The 17889-nt window shown below is 37.8% G+C and overlaps 1 protein-coding gene across 2 annotated transcripts in view; it reads left to right on the top strand.

Moving 5' to 3' along the window:
* The window catches only part of LOC134752810 (protein daughterless), a 172012-nt gene that overhangs the window by 39510 nt on the left and 114613 nt on the right, over positions 1–17889 (top strand). The window contains exons 2-3 of one of the 2 annotated variants that reach the window (XM_063688558.1): positions 6330–6382; positions 13301–13396. In XM_063688558.1, the coding sequence (XP_063544628.1) occupies positions 6330–6382; positions 13301–13396 (149 nt within the window). The remainder of the gene's footprint in view (positions 1–6329; positions 6383–13300; positions 13397–17889) is intronic. The other variant, XM_063688559.1, reaches the window with a different exon arrangement.

Here is a 17889-nt window from a genome sequence, read left to right as displayed (position 1 = left end):
GCGGTTAGTGTGACTTTGTTAATATCTTAATTTCCTAATTTTCTGTGTCGTAAAAATCTCACTTTAGCAAAATATTAATCACCAATACAAATAATACAATAGACAAAGCGGAAAGGGAATGCGTAAGTGTATAATTTAGATTGTCGAGGGTGAATGCCGGGGGTGGCTACCCTACGGAGTTGATGTAAGTTACAATCAAAGTGTAACTTTTGATGTTTCATTCATTATTGCGACATTATCTGACTGTAGTTGACTGTACTGACTGTAGTAGTAGTGGCTGTAAATGTGCCATTTTCAACCAAAAGGGTCCTTATTGTCGCTTGTCAGTAAGGCGCTATTTCCATTAGAAATCAACGTTATTGACAATCGACAATGTGGTACCTTTTGATTGAAAACGTCACAAATATAATATATACAATACATTTACTACACTAACAGGTTAGAGCGTTTTCACATTGTCCGATCCAAAGTAAAATGTAAGATATATGTGTTACTCTGTATTTATTTATGCATTTAATAAATCATTTTTTTTTACTAGCCTATTATGGTGTCCCACTGCTGGGCAAAGGCCCCTTGTCTTCCACGACACCCGATATAGTGCCTCCTCCGGCCAGTTGTTGAGAAAGGTGTCTAGATCGTCCCGCCATCTCCGTCTGGGCCTGCCGGGTCCGCGCCCCTCTTCTGGCGTCCATTTGGTGGCTATGCTAGCCTATCTGTCTGGAAGCATGCGGCAGACGTGACCGGCCCAGTCCCATTTGAGCCTAGCAGTCTTCTCACCGACGTCAGCAATGCGGGTTTTTGCGCGCAGCGTGGTGTTCCGGATACGATCGGTCCTCTTCACACTCAAAATCAATAAATAACGCAAAAAGGGCGAACTTAATGCCAATGGCACTCTCCTGCAGCTGTTTTTGTTATAGGCGCCTTCCGACATCCGATATCGGTTTCGGTCGAAACTAGATCAAAACCGAACCTCCGGTTTCGTCAATAAAACCGTTTTCGACCGGACACTAAATTAAATGAAACTGTGTAGAAGTCACAGGACTCAAAGGTCTCACGTTATTGCTTACTATAAGGACGAGATTTGCTTGTATTTTTATACGAATAACCTGTCAAAGCGTCCTTATGGTAAGCGACAGTGGGACTTTTTGCTTGGAAACGACTCAAACTCAAATGATTTATTTGTAAACATAGGTAACAGTGTTGTTACAATAGTACATTATGATACAAGTGTGCTAAGTTGGTCAATACACACGAGGCGATATTGTGCGCGCGAGCTGTAAGCGAGCGCGCATTAAGAAAGCCGATGTGTGTAATGACCAATGCACACGCGTTTCATACGAAGTTTTTCAACACACTTGCGAGAAAAAAAAGATACTCCTATTAATCAAACTTTAATAGTTAAAACAGTTAGTATTGTGTGTTTCATCTGTCATACTCGTACTGCCGGCCGGCCCTCGCTCGCCCCGCGGACGGGCGGGCCGGCCGGGCCGCGCACTGCGCAGGCGGTCGGGCGCGCCGGTGCCCGCCAGTCCGACCAATTAAAGAAGGCTCCCTTTCCATGCATATTATTAGCAATCAGTTACCTTCTTAACTCAGTCGGATAATATAATGAAAAAGCACGAGTGGAATAATACTCTGAAAGAGCACGCGTGTTTAATATCTAGGATTATGAGCCAAAAATCGGTGGAATAAAAACGTCGTTTTGAGCAGGTGTGTTGAAAAAAGTATTATAGAACGCTATGCTTCCCCGAGAGGCATACAAATTTGAAATTAGGTATACACATACCAGCTAATTAGTAATTACACACAACTGTAGATTTAATATTTGTCAGCAAGCAGCGTTCTGGAAGGAAGACACTCGAAAATCTCGATCTCTAATCACCAAGCACCGAGAATAGATAGCTTTCTTAATAACTCTTTACCACAACAAAAACCAACAATTTACCCTAACGTCTTTTGTTTACAATCCAACTTTAATTTCATATACTCTTATCTAAACCAAAACAACTTGAAAATTAACCTTAAGTACCTAAAATTAAGGTTGAAATTAGTAAAAGATGCTAAGTTGGTGGAGATGCTGGCAAGGTTAATGTGCCAAAGTCTGACAATAGGCTATTAAATGGCTGGATTATGAGGAATATTACCATAATAGCTTCTGCTCTGATGGACTAACTTCAACTAATTCAGTTTTGCTTAATTCGGAAAATTGGCTAAATATTTTGACGAAAAGCAATTACGCGGAATGGTGAGAAATTGCGAGTTGAGTTGCTTTGGGAGAAAGTAAGGTTACTTCTTACTAGCTTTTGCCCGCGACTTAATCTGCGTTGTTATTAATTTAGGTAGCTTTATTTCTTATCTAATCTGCTTTTTATCGATTTCCCATATAAACTTCCACCTCCTTTTTACCCCCTTAAAGGATGATTTCTGGGATAAAAACTACCCTATGTTCTTCCCCGGGACTCAAACTATCTCTATACCAAATTTCATCAAAATCGGTTCAGCGGTTTAAGCGTGAAGGTAACAGACAGACACACTTTAGCATTTATAATATTAGCATAGAGAAACTTATACTAGAGCGGTACTGTCATAGTAAATTTTGTAACCCCAGTAAATTCACTGCCATCTGTCGACACACTTTAAAACTAAAAATGAAGATTTATAAAAATACGATAGAATGTATTTAAATATAGATAAATGATTTCTTTTATTTGCATTAATAATTTTTTTGATTTTGACCCTTGTTCTTTCACTGATATGCGTTAAATTTGTTAAATAACAAACGAAACCGTCAACGCCATCTATACGACTGTAGGCCAAAACTAGTAGCGCCCTCTGAACGACAATCAAATTTTCTTGATTTTCGAGGCACGTTTTTTCCTTAGACTGTATCTATCTATTACGGAGTTACATCTATCTTTGATATTAGTATGGATGTCTATATTAGCAATAGCATTTACGCTATTTCCGGCAACAATGTCGCGTGTCGCGCCTCACTGCGTTCAGGGCTTCACCCCTCCTGTCACTTGCACGGCGATTTAGCTGATTTAGAATAGCTTAACTAATGGGGGGGGGACTAATTGAAACTAAAGCCCGTTGCTTTCCCCTCCCGAGAACCTCACCTCATATACAGGTTAGGCCATGGAGACTGTATAAAGGAGCCAAATCTCTATGTATGAAAAGTGTCCATCAAAAAACAGTAATTAGGCGGCGCCACCAATCACCGAAATACTACCAAAAACAACCTACGTAATTTGGTCGGGTTATTTGTTGCCTTATGTGGTTCATGTTATACTCATGTCCCAGAGCCTAACTAGCGCCACCGGAGAGATTAGGAACTATTATTTAAAGCTTAACGCGGTCACTTTTACAACAATTCTGCCATAAGAGATTGCGATCCTTTCTATACCATCCATAGGTTAGGCTATGCTCATGTGAGATTTAGACACATTAGTTATTTGACACTTGACAGCTGTCGATATTGTGTTGTTGAATAAATTTGAAAAACCTCGACTGGTTTTTAAGAGGTTTAAAAAACTTCCGAGTCTTTTATTTTAAGCCTCAAGATGAGTCCTTTGTTGAGTATTTTTTAAGCGCAACTCAAAAGGACTTTCTCACAATAAAGACTCCATCTACTAATTTATAGGTTTCATCTAATTAACATTAAAATAAATTGTTATTGGATAATTTTTGTACATAAAAACACAACATACTATTTATGTATTTTACATTAAGGCAATGCAAAATCAACTCTCTACAAAAGGCTCGGGTCTCCAACAAGTTGAAAATAACTCGAGTTTCGACAGAATTATATGAGTGAAAAAATGTGTCGAGTCTTGAAGCTGAGGACTCAAATAACTTGAGTCTTAACCAACACTGTCAATTAGTATGAAAACGTCGTCCTATGAAAATTCACAAAGAAAACCCCTCGTCAGGTTAAAATGTTCACTTATAATGATTATGATTAGAAACACCTCAAATTACTCTCTACTAGATTTATATTGACCGGGATAAAGACCGTGATTACCTTTTGAATTGTTGTTCTGTATCCCGGTCAATATAAGTCTAGTGAAACTAACCGTGAATCATTCAAAACTCTTACTCTCTACTGTCATGAATTGTAGAGCGCGGCATAGTGTATTGATACCCTGTATTAAAAATAATGATACAATCAATTGCTTTCCATGCAATTTTATCAACAAAAGAGATTTAATCTTATGTTCAACCAAACTTGAAACAGCTTAATTCATACTCAAGTCTCTTTCTGATATAAAAAGCCTAAATTTAATATTAAAATTAAGTTACATACGCTCTTTTCGTACTGAGTTCAACATAGGGTTGTCACAAAAGTAGACTCTTTATTATCTCCCTATTGGATTAGTTTTATTGTTATCGACCTTTCAACTTTAAATTTCATTGCAAAAACAACTTTATTTCTTTTCAATAGAGATGGAATTCCTAATTTGCATTTCAGTTGTATCAGTATTTGTTTAAAAGGAATTATACTTCAATAATGTGTTTTGGGAAAGGAGCATTATTTCGTAATGTTAAGGCACATTTTTCTATAGCACTTTACAATTGTTATGGACTTGCAATTTTTAGAAGCTGGTAGAAGAACTTGATGGTTGAAATTATCAGATCGGCTTTTATTATAGAATATACACAAAAAATGCACTAAAATCAACCTTAATCTCTAGTCTAGTAGGCTTAAAATGTAATATAAAAATTTATAAATAAGTTTCAGTTCAGATAATTTTAAATGTGTACGAGAGAGATTGATATGTTTTTTGTTCTGGGATTAGAATCTGATTTACATACTTGCTGATTTTACGGACAATTGATTTTTGGCAAATAATGAACCACATACATTGGTCTCTATTTAATCTGGGTATTTATTAAGTTATTATTATTACAAAATAACTAAGCCAGGGACAACCCTAATAATAAAAATCTGCGATCGCATGTTTGCACAATCTGCTTCAAATTCTACGCTACATTGCTTGAAATATTTTTTCGTAATTTTCAGGGCTTATTTGCGCTAAGGTAAATGCCCCATTATTTGCCTTATTAGTCAGCAACTTTAATCTTAATGTCATAGACATGCTAAATTGAGTGTCAACTTGGGTGTCAATTATAAGAGTATTTAAATTGGGAATTATACAAAATTACAAATATTGGGCGGATATTAAAAGTAAAACTGTAGGATGGTAATATAAAATGGCATAACACGTGAACGGTAAGTCGAAACACTTCACCACCATACTTCAATCGAGAAACCAAATGACTTTTAGGGTTCCTTAGCCAAAATGGCAATAACGGAACCCTATAGTCTGTCTTTAACTCTGCACAGATGAATTAACAAAGTGCGGGAGTGCCGCTATGAACGTCATATCGTCAGGTGACAACCAAAACTCAGTCATTGAAATGATTATTAAACAAAAATCAATCTTAAGCTTAGAATAAATTTAAAAGTTTAAAGAATAACATCGTTCGCAGAAGTTTCTGCTTGTAAATTAATTTAGAAAGGGTAGCACATCGTAACTGATGAATTTCCAATATGACTTGGAACTCCGGTGGCCGTTTAAGAAGTGTAACGCTCTTACGGTAGATGTCGCTAGGGTCTAGACCCATATAGTGGGAAGATTTGCTGACTATGGATGAGGTGTTGGTGGCTCAGTTGGCAGAGCGCTGGAGTATCGATCCAGAGGCCGTGAGTTCAAGTCTCACCCAAGGCAGTAATTTATCCACTTTTAAATTTATTCTAAGCTTAATAGCATCGTGCGCAGACGTTTCTCCTTGTTAAAAATTAATTTAAAAATGAACCTTGTTTTTGTACTATGGTTCACTAATTATGGCTCTGAACTTGTGGTAAAGTTCGGACGCTAAGCACCAACAATTTCATACTTTGACCGGTCTGTATCTATCTCTATCGCACGTGAACAATTATATTGCTGTCCCACTCGTACAGTGGCAGTGATGGCCGCCATCATGGGCGAGACACATTCATCGTGCTTAGGGTCCTTGCTTTAATAATAAATGAGTTTTAGTTGTCACCTATCGATGTTTTCATAGGAATTTGACATGTGAGGTTGTGAGGTGTCACTGCCACACTCTGTCACTGCAAATTCTGTGCAAAAATAGATCATTCCGTTCCGACCCTAGTCATGTCATGTTTTTATATGGGGCATTTTCTATGAAAAGGGACCTTATTGTCGATCGGAGCATCGTTTATAATGGCGTAAGCGCCATCGACAATAAGGTCCCTTTTTATAGAAAATACCACATATTCTTTGCGCTGTATTTTGGTATTAATGTGCAGTTTTTATTTGCAGTCACAGAAAAAGCAGGCTACCAGTCACCGTATGGAGGAATGGACAATGGAATGGTGAGTTTTTTATCTGTATATGAGAAATTAATTTAAAATATTTACAAATCATCATCCAAGCCATATTAAATCAAAACATCCAAGTCGTATAAAATCTCAAAACTAAACAAATTCGTTTTATCACCCGAATACAGTTAAGTTACCACATTGTCGCTTGTCAATAAGGTTAATTTCAAATTGAAGCTATATGGAAATAGCGCCTTATTGACAACCGACAATAAGTACCCTTTTGATTGTGAATGGCGCATATTTTCACCTTATTGCAATGGAATAAGGCGAAGAAATGTATACATATTTATGAACTCGACTGTATTGGCTATGTGCATGTGTGTGGTTACATCCTGGCAGCTATGGGATACATTCGTTGACGTTTTTTTGGGACTGCGAAAGTATATTTTATCTGCGCCATGCATCGTAGCTTTTAGTTCCACGTAATGCACATAGCCAAATAGTCAAAAATAATAAAAGAGAAAAAAATATATTCGTACAAAATATTGGAAGCTGAATAAATTCGAATTATTAATTTGTCTTTTACATCATCATCTAACATCTAACCAATGGTCTGGTTTTTATAGCGTCTAAAAGTGGTCTAATCTAAAACAACTTAGTTCGTTAGCGTCTTTCACTAAAAATATCTCAGTTAGGAATATCACTAAAATATAAAATACCTTATAAAAGTTTGTACTTATTTCTTACAATATCCCAACGAGGGTAAAACATAGTTCCATAAAGAAAGGGACAAAAAGGAAACATGTAAAAAGGGCGCGGGCTCAGCGTTTACAAGGAATAAATCATGATATACCGCTGTTTCGGTAAAAACTGCTGTTTTTGCATATTGAGGGTTGAATTATTAAGTAATATAAATGGATGCTTGGTCGTGGATTAGACCGGTCTTAAAGTTAATATAGTTAAGCAACTCTAAATTGTAAATGAGGAAGTATTTTTTTTACAATACAATAAAGATGTGCACACTACATTAAAAAAATACAGACATTGAGAAAATCTTAAAAAATACTCTAGATGCATGCAAGAAATCCGCAACGCAGGCTTCGTCTGGTGGCTACAAATGCAAATCAGCAACATGCTTAGTCCCAAAAATACCAATGATGATATCCGCAATCCGCAACAGGCCTCGTAATTTTTTTTTGTTACATAATAACCTTAGTTAAATAAAATAACCGTCACGAATCGTACCTGGCCCAAATGTCCCCATTACGCTGGCAGCGTTACCGCGCTGAATGGCTAACGAGATCTATTTGGACCAGGTACGATCCGCACCGAGGGTCGCACCCCCTGTCCCTCAGAAAAATTGAGAATTGTAATTTGAGTCACATGAACCCGCCGCCAAAAAGCTGTTTCATACAATTGAAATTATAGTCTGCATCTTCTCAAATGATTTTTTCGCCTAAGAAATTAATCTGTTAAACAAAAGCCATTGTTCCTTTTGGGTTGGCGGCGCCCATTGTGTACCATTGAGTCTGAGCGCGTGCTACAGCGCGTGCCATTGTCAGAGACAATGGTACACAATGGGCGACCGCTCACACAAAAGGAACAATAACACTTTGTATTTACTTATAGAGTTTATTTTGAGAAATAAAGATCTTTAAACCGAAAATGACATGATTAAATTGTATGAAACATGTCCTTGAAGATTAACGTATCATTTATCTAAGTCTGCGGGGCTAATAAGATGGACCATACCTGTCACGCTCTAACAAGTACGTAAGTGCGAAAGTGACGAACGATTTGACAAGTGACAAAAACGCGACCATGATACCGGTGCTGGCCGGGTAGCACGGTCGCATTTTTATCGCCTGTCACCATGCCTGTCACGTTCTAACAAGTATGTAAGTGCGAAAGTGACGGGCATAGTGACAATCGATAAAGATGGAACCATGCTGCGACCGCTGTAGGCCGAGCACATGATTGGCGCGACAGTATCTCGCCGCGAGATAGACCACCCGTCTTTTACTAACCATATGAATTAAAGGGGGGGACGGGTAGTCTTTGTCGCGGCGATATACTCTCGCGCCAATCATGTGGTAGCCTGGCTGGTACTAGTTTTAAATTGTAATGCAAATAAATTAGATCGAGTACAAACTTTGTATGTAAAACTTCTCCTGCCTCTAATTTATTTGTTTTACAATTTCTAGTAACGAAAGCTAGATTTCTAGCTACGAAAATTTTAGTTTGTATGGGATATCGACAATTCGTGTCTACATTTTTCGTGACAAAATAGGGGATATTACTGCAATGTTCTGCCACCAGAGTGCAGGACTAGCCTTTTTAGTAAACCATAGAGTAACTTATACATACTGTACCTTTAACAGGTTTTTTAAGTTTTCAGAGATAATAAAATATGACATTGATGCATCAAGGCGGTTTGCTTACAGAGGACCTACCGGGAAACGCGAATCCGAAAATTCGCTATCTGCCTCATTATCGCTCGAATAAGACTGACAGAGATGTTAGATATAGACATTTTCTTGTTTCACGATAGACCCTCAGATTGTGGTAGTGGCGCCCTAGCGCCCTCTACGCAGAGTTTCGCGTAATATTCCCTATTAGTTTGGACTATATTTAGATAATTGTAATGGGCTGGCCTAATGGCATAATTTATCTGTGGTTTACCACAGGACATGTTTCTGCCACGATCCTAGATGACTGATCTGAGGGCTGTATTTTAGTGCAATTAAAGTACCTGTACTCGCCGGATAGACAGGTGTCGCTACGGGTTTGGTCGCATACAGGGTGGTTTTGAAAAGTTGTCAGAGCTGACATATCTGATTATGTTGGAGCGAAACAGGTCAAACAGGTGCTTAAATACTTGATCACGACCCAATTGTCGAGATGTTACAATGCATATTTAGATGTATGGTAGGGTAGGAAACAGTGGCTCGGAAAAATAGCCGAGTGGCTCACTCAACCTAATTCCAACATGATAGAGGCGATATTGGGGCGACTGAGCCACTGTTTCCTGCCCTACCCTACATTAAGTACGATTCGATTTTTTGTATGATACTGGCGCGGACACAAGAAATATAAATAAATAAATAAAACGCTTATTGACAGCCAGCCAAGCAAGGATCACCCATGAAAAATTTACAGACACAATTACACTATTTAACTATATGTATACTAATGCTACTTAACAATAAATAAATTGAAAATTGCAAAATGTGTCACAAGTAGGTCATACATTGTACATCGTTGTTTCCGATTCTCATCTCGGTGTACAGACACCCAATATCGGAAAAATAGGCTGTCCACTCCCTAGAAATCAAGATGATTCAAGATTTCGTTCGATTAAAACTGGTAGAATTAGAAGATGATGTAATCATCTAAGTTTATGATGATTTTTTTTTATACTACGTCGATGGCAAACAAGCATACGGCCCGCCTGATGTTAAGCAGTCTCCGTAGCCTATGTACGCCTGCAACTCCAGAGGAGTTACATGCGCGTTGCCGACCCTAACACTCCTCTCCCTCGATCTCTGGCAACCTTACTCACCGGCAGGAACACAACACTATTAGTAGGGTCTAGTGTTATTTAGCTGCGGTTTTCTGTAAGCTGTAGATAGCCAAATTCCATAAACTATCACCGTTTCGTCATTCATCAGTAGTTACAAACACATTAAACTTCTAATACTTATCCTCTTGTGACACAAAACTAAGCCCAATAAAAGACGCAACGTTAGTCATTAAATATGTATATTTCGTAAGAGATCGTAAATCTGGGCGTGACTGTACAAAGAGTCTGGCGGCCATAAAACGGAAGATGGAGACAATGTGTGCGACTGTACTTTGTATATGCAGCTTATGTAGGGTTGCCGTTACCTCTATGGGGTCATCCATTAATTACATCACACGTTTAGGGGTGGAGGGGGTCAAGAAAATGTGATATGTTGTGACAAGGGGGGAGGGGGGGAGACACAAACTTGGTGACGACACTTGAACTAATTTAAATTATTTTATTCGCTGTACAGTTATAATTGTTATAAAATTACTATAATATTTCTTTTGTCAAACATATTTTCATAAAATATGGGGTTCAAATGTGACCAAGTGTGACAAGGAGGGGGAGGGGTAAAAAAACTAGAAATTCGTGTGACGTAATTAATGGATGAAACCTAATTTCGTCCACCGTCCGTCCTAATATTAGTACTAATTGCTGCCTACATTGAAATTTAAATCATTATTAAATACCTACAGAACTGTATTGCTATCACGAGTCATGAGATACAGCCTGGTGACAGACGGACAGAGGAGTTTTAGTAATAGGGTCCCGTGTTTACCCTTTGGGTACGGAACCCTAAATACTGAGTCAAATCGAATCCCAAAACTTTAAGGTTTTACCAGCACTAATCTAAAAGCGTGGAGGGTTCTATTAATCTTAAAATAAATTTAAAGAGGAAAAATTACTGCCATGGGTGAGACTTGAACTCACGGCCTCTGGATCGATACTCCAGCGGGGTCTCCCAACTGAGCCACCCAGACTTCTAAGAAGTTTTTTATTAATGATCTATTAGAACTAACTACATCGTTACTTTACAATTAAAGAGATGTGTAGGAATGTCATTATCAGTTTTTATTTATCATTTATTTTCAGCCTTCAAACCTTTTTTTTTATACAATTAACCCTCATCAAACAGAACTAGTTTACATTTAAAAAATATATAACTGCATTGCAACATACACTTAAGCTAAAATCCAGTATTTATCTATAAAAAAATCTAGTCAAAATGCCCCGTTTTTATTGAACTATAGTGTACTATCGTAAGGGATTGCTAAACATCTGCCGTATTGTCACGGACAGGTTTGGGTGGTTTGGTATATCGGGCGGACAGACGGACGGGTTCTGCGTAATTAAGCTGTTAGTACTGACTTTTGATCGGAAATTAAAAGCGATTCGTTTTAACAAGAAAACACTTTAATAGGAATCGAAATAAGATGAGGATTTTTTCTTTTATTTGAGAGAAGAAAAATGACTTTTGTATATGTAATTATAATTAATTGTACTACTTTCTTGGCCGGCGCGATGACCCGAAATGAGTACATGAACATTAAAGTAACATACCTATATATAGATATATGGCGGGTAGGTACTAGAGCCAGTAGAAGTTTTACATACAAAAATGCTATATTAGACTTTAACAGTATCAAAGGCATTAGGAAAATCTCCCGTTATTTATTACAGTAGGAAGATAATTTCCGTCTTAAAAGAGGACTACAAGTAGCCATAAGACGGAGCGGACATGTCCCGAACTGCGGACATAAAACTAAAGGTCGACGACCGTTTTTACTGTCGCATTCACTTAAGTGATCCGGATAGGTCGCTGTCGAAGGTTAACAGTAGGTCTGCTTGGAAAAATACTTAATTTAGGCATTTAAACTAGCTAATTCAAGATTTGGCTTTTAAAATCGTAGTGCAATAATTGAGAGATTTTTCTAATGCATTTGACACTGTTAATTACCTTTTCTTCAACAACTAGAAGAAATACATAAGGACATAAGGTGTCACAGGGGAGTATCTTGGGACCTCATGTATAATTTTTTATCATCTTACAAATATTTACTTTAGATACTTAATTTAGATTATCTTCAGTGATCCAGATGTGTCGCTGGCGAAATTATACAATATGTTTGCTCGGACAAAAATTTACATTAAGCAAACGTGGAAGTTACCTTTTAATCTCCTACTGTAAAAATGAGAGGTACCTTACCTATTATTCAACAACCAGTTAAAATGGGCGTGCCTCTGGGAAGTTTGTTGGGACCACGTCCGTTAATAATTTTGAAAATATTTTGACTTTTGTGAAGACTAGATGCCAGTTTATATTCGGATAACAAATATAACATGAAAACGGGCAGTCACATACGAAGTGAGCCTTCTGTAGTTACATTGTACTTCCTTTTTACAACCCTTAAGTTACTGGCGATAAGGGAAGGGCGTTTTTTAAACACCCTTTTACACTATATTTGAAACTGGTATAAGCTTTGCCTCCGGGAAATTTGAGATGTATTTATACATAGCGATTTAAAAAAATGGCGTTTTATAAAACAACTAACTAATGAGATGTAACACTTGACGAAGGTCAGCTAATATTGTATTTACTATAAGTCGATGTTGATATAGACATTGGTTTGAATTAGTTGACAATTAGCTATTAAAAGTACCCTATTTCGTGCAAACTGTATTGTCTAGACGCGGAAAAATGATTAGACACATTAGAGACATTAATACGACAAGACTTCTTCTTTAAAACTATCTTGGAGGGACGGGTAGGAAGCAAGCGGGGCAGAAGAAAACCCAGACGCAGCTTTTTAGATCAAGTGAAAGGAAAAGTCAAAGACATGGCGCAGGATAGGGAAAGCTGGAAGATACTCAACTGACAAGAGAATAACTAAGTTAATTATGATGTATTGTCTAGAAGTCCTAGAGCATTAGCCAAATAACATCATTTCAACTTCGTAAGAACTGTCGATTATTATTGTACTTACAAGCAATGCACAATACTGAGGGCCTAGTCAAGTGATCATCGTTAATAGAAAATGCCAATAGAAAGTGAAACAATGACGTGATATTTCGTTGCATCTGTCATCCCGAAACATTTTTTCTTTTCGATCGACGTTTACCGATGTAAGACTGTCATGTTGACTAGGCCCCTGTACTGTATAAATACATCATCTTATTATGTTTATTATAAATGTACAATTACAATTTCACAATGATAATTCCTTTGGCCATTTCTTTTACACCGTATATTAAAATTCTCATACTTACTATTCTTAGTAACCACACCTGTAACCGCACCTTTATACATACTATTAAATCTTCCAGTTCCACCCATTAACAAACATTTCCCCACGTCACTAACTACTGTATTTACTTGTCACTAACCTCACGTTTGCACGTAGTACGGCGTGGCGGCGACCTGCGCCGCGCCCAACGGCCACCACCAGGACCGGCGGCATCTCCAACACCACCAACATGCAGACGTGCCTCCACAATGGGTGAGGAGCATCTTAGGAGTTGTTGATGTTGAACGCTTTCATAGTTGTCACCGTTAAGTTGCTGGTCCCTCACTCATTCCTTGTCCTGCACCCTAGTACTGTAAATAGAATGAAGTGCTTGTCCAATGGAAAGTGTCCAACGGCCACCACCAGGACTGCCGGCATCTCCAGCACCACCAACATGCAGACAACCCTCCGCAATGGGTGAGGAGCTTTAAGAGTTGTTGTTGCTTTCATAGTTGTCTTCGTTAATTTTGTCATTTAAATTGATATTGCTGGTCCTTTCACTCATTCCTTGTCCTGCACCCTAGTACCGTAGAATGAAGTGCTTGTCCAATGCAAAGTGTCCAACGGCTACCACCAGGGCCGCCGGCATCTCCAGCACCACCAACATGCAGACAACCCACCGCAAATGGGTGAAGAAGGCTCATTGTTTGTCACCGTTATGTTGCTGGTCCCTCACTCATTCCTTGTCCTGATCCCTAGTACCGTAGACTTGTCCAAAGGAAGGTGCTCAACTGCCACCACCAGGACCGGGGGCATCTCCAGCACCACCTAAGGTTCTTCACTGCCCAATAATTTCTAGGTAACGAGGCATTTACAGAACTCCTTGAACACCTCTATACAGTCACCTGCTTAAATTCCTCTTTTTCCAAATTGAGCCACCGACGACACCCGTACCTATAGACCACAGATTTAATATATACGCTAGGTGACACAAATATCACGATTTGTATTGAAACCAAGCTTGCCGACTTTTTCATTCAAAATTTACGCATAATATAATTTAAAAATTACTTACCTGTGATAGGAAATATGTTTTTGCCTTTGAGTGCTCGCAATTTTTGAGCTGTTGCGGTTAATTATCACGCAACGAGGCATTTTTTAAGTTTTCACGGACGTCCGGTTGCAACAACTGACGCGCGTGGACTGTCAAGAGTGACAGTCAACCCCGAGGATTTGTTGGGGTTCGTACACGCGAAGTAGATACATTCAGATAACAGAAATATTTATTGTGTAAACTGGGTAGGTACAAGAAGTATAACTAGGTATAGAAAAAAATTCTCTACTGAGCTCGTTCACTTACCTGTAAACAATGGCATTCTGTTAAACAGAAGCCATTATTTCTTGTGCGCGCGTGACCATTGTGCCTGAGCGCGTGGCCATTGTGTGTGAGCCTCAGGCACAAAGGCCACGCGCTCGCACAAAATAAATAATGGCTTTTGTTAACAGACTGTCATTGTTAGTACAGGTAAGTGAACGAGCTCAGTAGAGAAAATATTATCTATACATTTGCGTCATCTATGGTATATTTATATCTGTGCTATATACAATTATATCCAAAATCCTCGATAACCATTTGAGATGACGTTGACAAAGCCGCTCATTTACTAATTAATTTAATTTGTTTGTACACCATGTTGGCACTTTTTGTTGATTTCCGGCACCTGTATTTAGCACTTGCTTTGAGTTTTTACGATAACACGAATTCAATGAGAAATTAGTACTTTCGTTGTTGTTTTTTGGCACTTGTTTTGTTTTATTTTACAGATTGGTTTTATTTGTGACTGTAGTTGAATGTCGTCGTAGTGTGTGACTAAAGTATTTTTTTAAAATTTTCAATCTATTGTTGATTTAGTATGTGTTGTTTATAGTGATGTTCGAGTCACGTAAGTACTAGTGTGTAATTTTTAAGTAAGAATAATAATAAAGCTTTATACTTCATTTACTACATTTGTTAAGCCTTCTCTAATTGCGCCATATAGTTAGTTTTTTTAGCATTAGAAAGAAGGTAAGCGATCTTGACGTGAATTTCTATTAAAAATCACTTTTGAAAAATTAGTCACAGCAAATATGTTACAATTATACGGAGTTCTTTGTGATCCACGAATGCCCATACGTACAAAGGGTAAGGTGTACAAAACTGCGGTGAGACCAGCAATGCTGTATGGTGCTGAGTGCTGGCCGGTTAAGGAAACTCACGTCAAAAAATGTAGCTTTTTGGCCGAAATGAAAATGCTTAGATGGTCAGGTGGAGTTACAAGAATAGATAAGATACAAAACGAACTTATATGAGGCAGCTTCAAAGTCACTCCCATCTCCGAAAAACTTACCGAAACGCGACTAAGGTGGTACGGCCATGTTATGCGGAGAGACGACGGCCATGTCGTGCAAAAAGCTCTAGCTTTGCCAGAAGGCCAAACAGGTAGAGGAAGGCCCCCTCTGACGTGGTGGACGAGTATGGCCAAACTATTGGAAAAAGCCCAACTACCCAACACGACAACTCAAGACAGATCGTCTTGGCGCCGAAGGATAAGGAGAGCCGACCCCACCTAATGTGGGATAAGGCAAAGGAAAAGAAGAAGAAATATGTAACAATTATAAATCATATACTATATTTTACATTATTTTGCTTTCATAAGTAATAAAAACTATTTTTAAAGCGTTTTACAATATTTTTCAATAAAAACATAGGTCAAGATTGTTTACCTTTTTTCTAATGCTAAAAAAACGGACTATAGATTGCGTTGCGTTGCGTTAATAAGCTAATGTCTAATGTACTTTTATTATGCTTTAGCATAGAGTAACTTATACTAGAGCGGTACTGTCATAATAAATTTTGTAACCCCAGTAAATTCACTGCCATCTGTCGACACACTTTAAAACTAAAATTGAAGATTTGTAAAAATACGATAAAATGTATTTAAATATAGATAAATGATTTTTTTTATTTGCATTAATTATTTTGTTGATTTTGACCCATGTTCTTTCACTGATATGCGTTAAAATTGTTTAATAACAAACGAAACCGTCAACGCCATCTATACGACTGTAGGCCAAAACTAGTAGCGCCCTCTGAACGAGAATCAAATTTTCTTGATTTTCGAGGCGTTTTTTCCTTAGACTGTATCCATCTATTACGGAGTTATATCTATCTTTGGCTTTAGTCTACTTTTGTGCTTATGACAGCGGTCAGGAAAGTCAAATTTGAGTCATAATATAATATAGCAGTAAGGTGTTTCATACGCACAAAGCTGAAATGCAGAAAACATAAATACCGCATCCTATAACAACTATGCCTTGTCGAGGCATGCGGAACACGCTATGTTGTATACCTATAGTTATAGACAGAGATCGTCGAGACGGATCAAGCAAGGCATTTGCAATAACAAAGTGTGGAATGTCATCAAAAACCGGGCAAGTGCGACTCGGACTCGCGCACGAAGAGTTCCGTACCATTACGCAAAAAAACGGCAAAAAAATCACGTTTGTTGTATGGGAGCCCCCCTTAAATATTTATTTTATTCTGTTTTTAGTATTTGTTGTTATAGCGGCAACAGAAATACATCATCTGTAGAAATTTCAACTGTCTAGCTATCGCGGTTCATGAGATATAGCCGGGTGACAGACGGATAAACAGACAGACGGTGAAGTCTTAGTAATTAGGTCCCGTTTTTACCCTTTGGGTACGGAACCCTAAAAAGTCAAATTTCTTAACTTGGTTCTGTCAAAGTCTGTGCAAATACATCTTTAGACGGACCAAAGATAGATATAACTCCGTAATAGATGGATACAGTCTAAGGAAAAACCGTGCCGCGAAAATCACGATAATTTGATTCTCGATCAGATGTCGCTACTACCTTTGGCCTACTCTCGTATAGAGGGCGTTGACGGTTTCGTTTGTTATTTAACAGTTTTAACGCATATCAGTGAAAGAACATGGGTCAAAATAATAAAAATAATAAATGCAAATAAAAAAAATCATTTATCCATATTTAAATACATTTTATCGTATTTTTATAAATCTACATTTTTAGTTTTAAAGTGTGTCGATAGATGGCAGTGAATTTACTGTGGTTACAAAATTTACTATGACAGTACCGCTCTATAATATTATATCCACTTTGGACGGACTTAGCTCTTTTATACTAGACTATGCTCTGAATGCAAGTATAACAAACTTCGTAGTCTGTAGGTCGGTACGTGCCTTATCCTCCTTGTGGGCGTTTACGATAACGTACGAACGTACCCAGCCATGTACGTTATGTTGCTAAATGCGCGCGCGCGTGATTTCATTCACTATCATATAAACAATGGCAATACTTCCTTTTAGCATTTGATCTTCGAATTATTCCTTATTATATTTATCAAAGATAGATATAACTCCGTAATAGATGGATACAGTCTAAGGAAAAAACGTGCCTCGAAAATCAAGAAAATTTGATTCTCGTTCAGAGGGCGCTACTAGTTTTGGCCTACAGTCGTATAGATGGCGTTGACGGTTTCGTTTGTTATTTAACAATTTTAACGCATATCAGTGAAAGAACATGGGTCAAAATCAACAAAATAATTAATGCAAATAAAAAAAATCATTTATCTATATTTAAATACATTTTATCGTATTTTTACAAATCTTCAATTTTAGTTTTAAAGTGTGTCGACAGATGGCAGTGAATTTACTGGGGTTACAAAATTTACTATGACAGTACCGC

The sequence above is a fragment of the Cydia strobilella genome, chromosome 25 (genome assembly GCF_947568885.1).
Source record: "Cydia strobilella chromosome 25, ilCydStro3.1, whole genome shotgun sequence".
Classification (NCBI taxonomy): Eukaryota; Metazoa; Arthropoda; class Insecta; order Lepidoptera; family Tortricidae; genus Cydia; species Cydia strobilella.
Note: the sequence above shows the minus strand (reverse complement) of the source record. Positions and strands in the feature narration are given on the sequence as shown.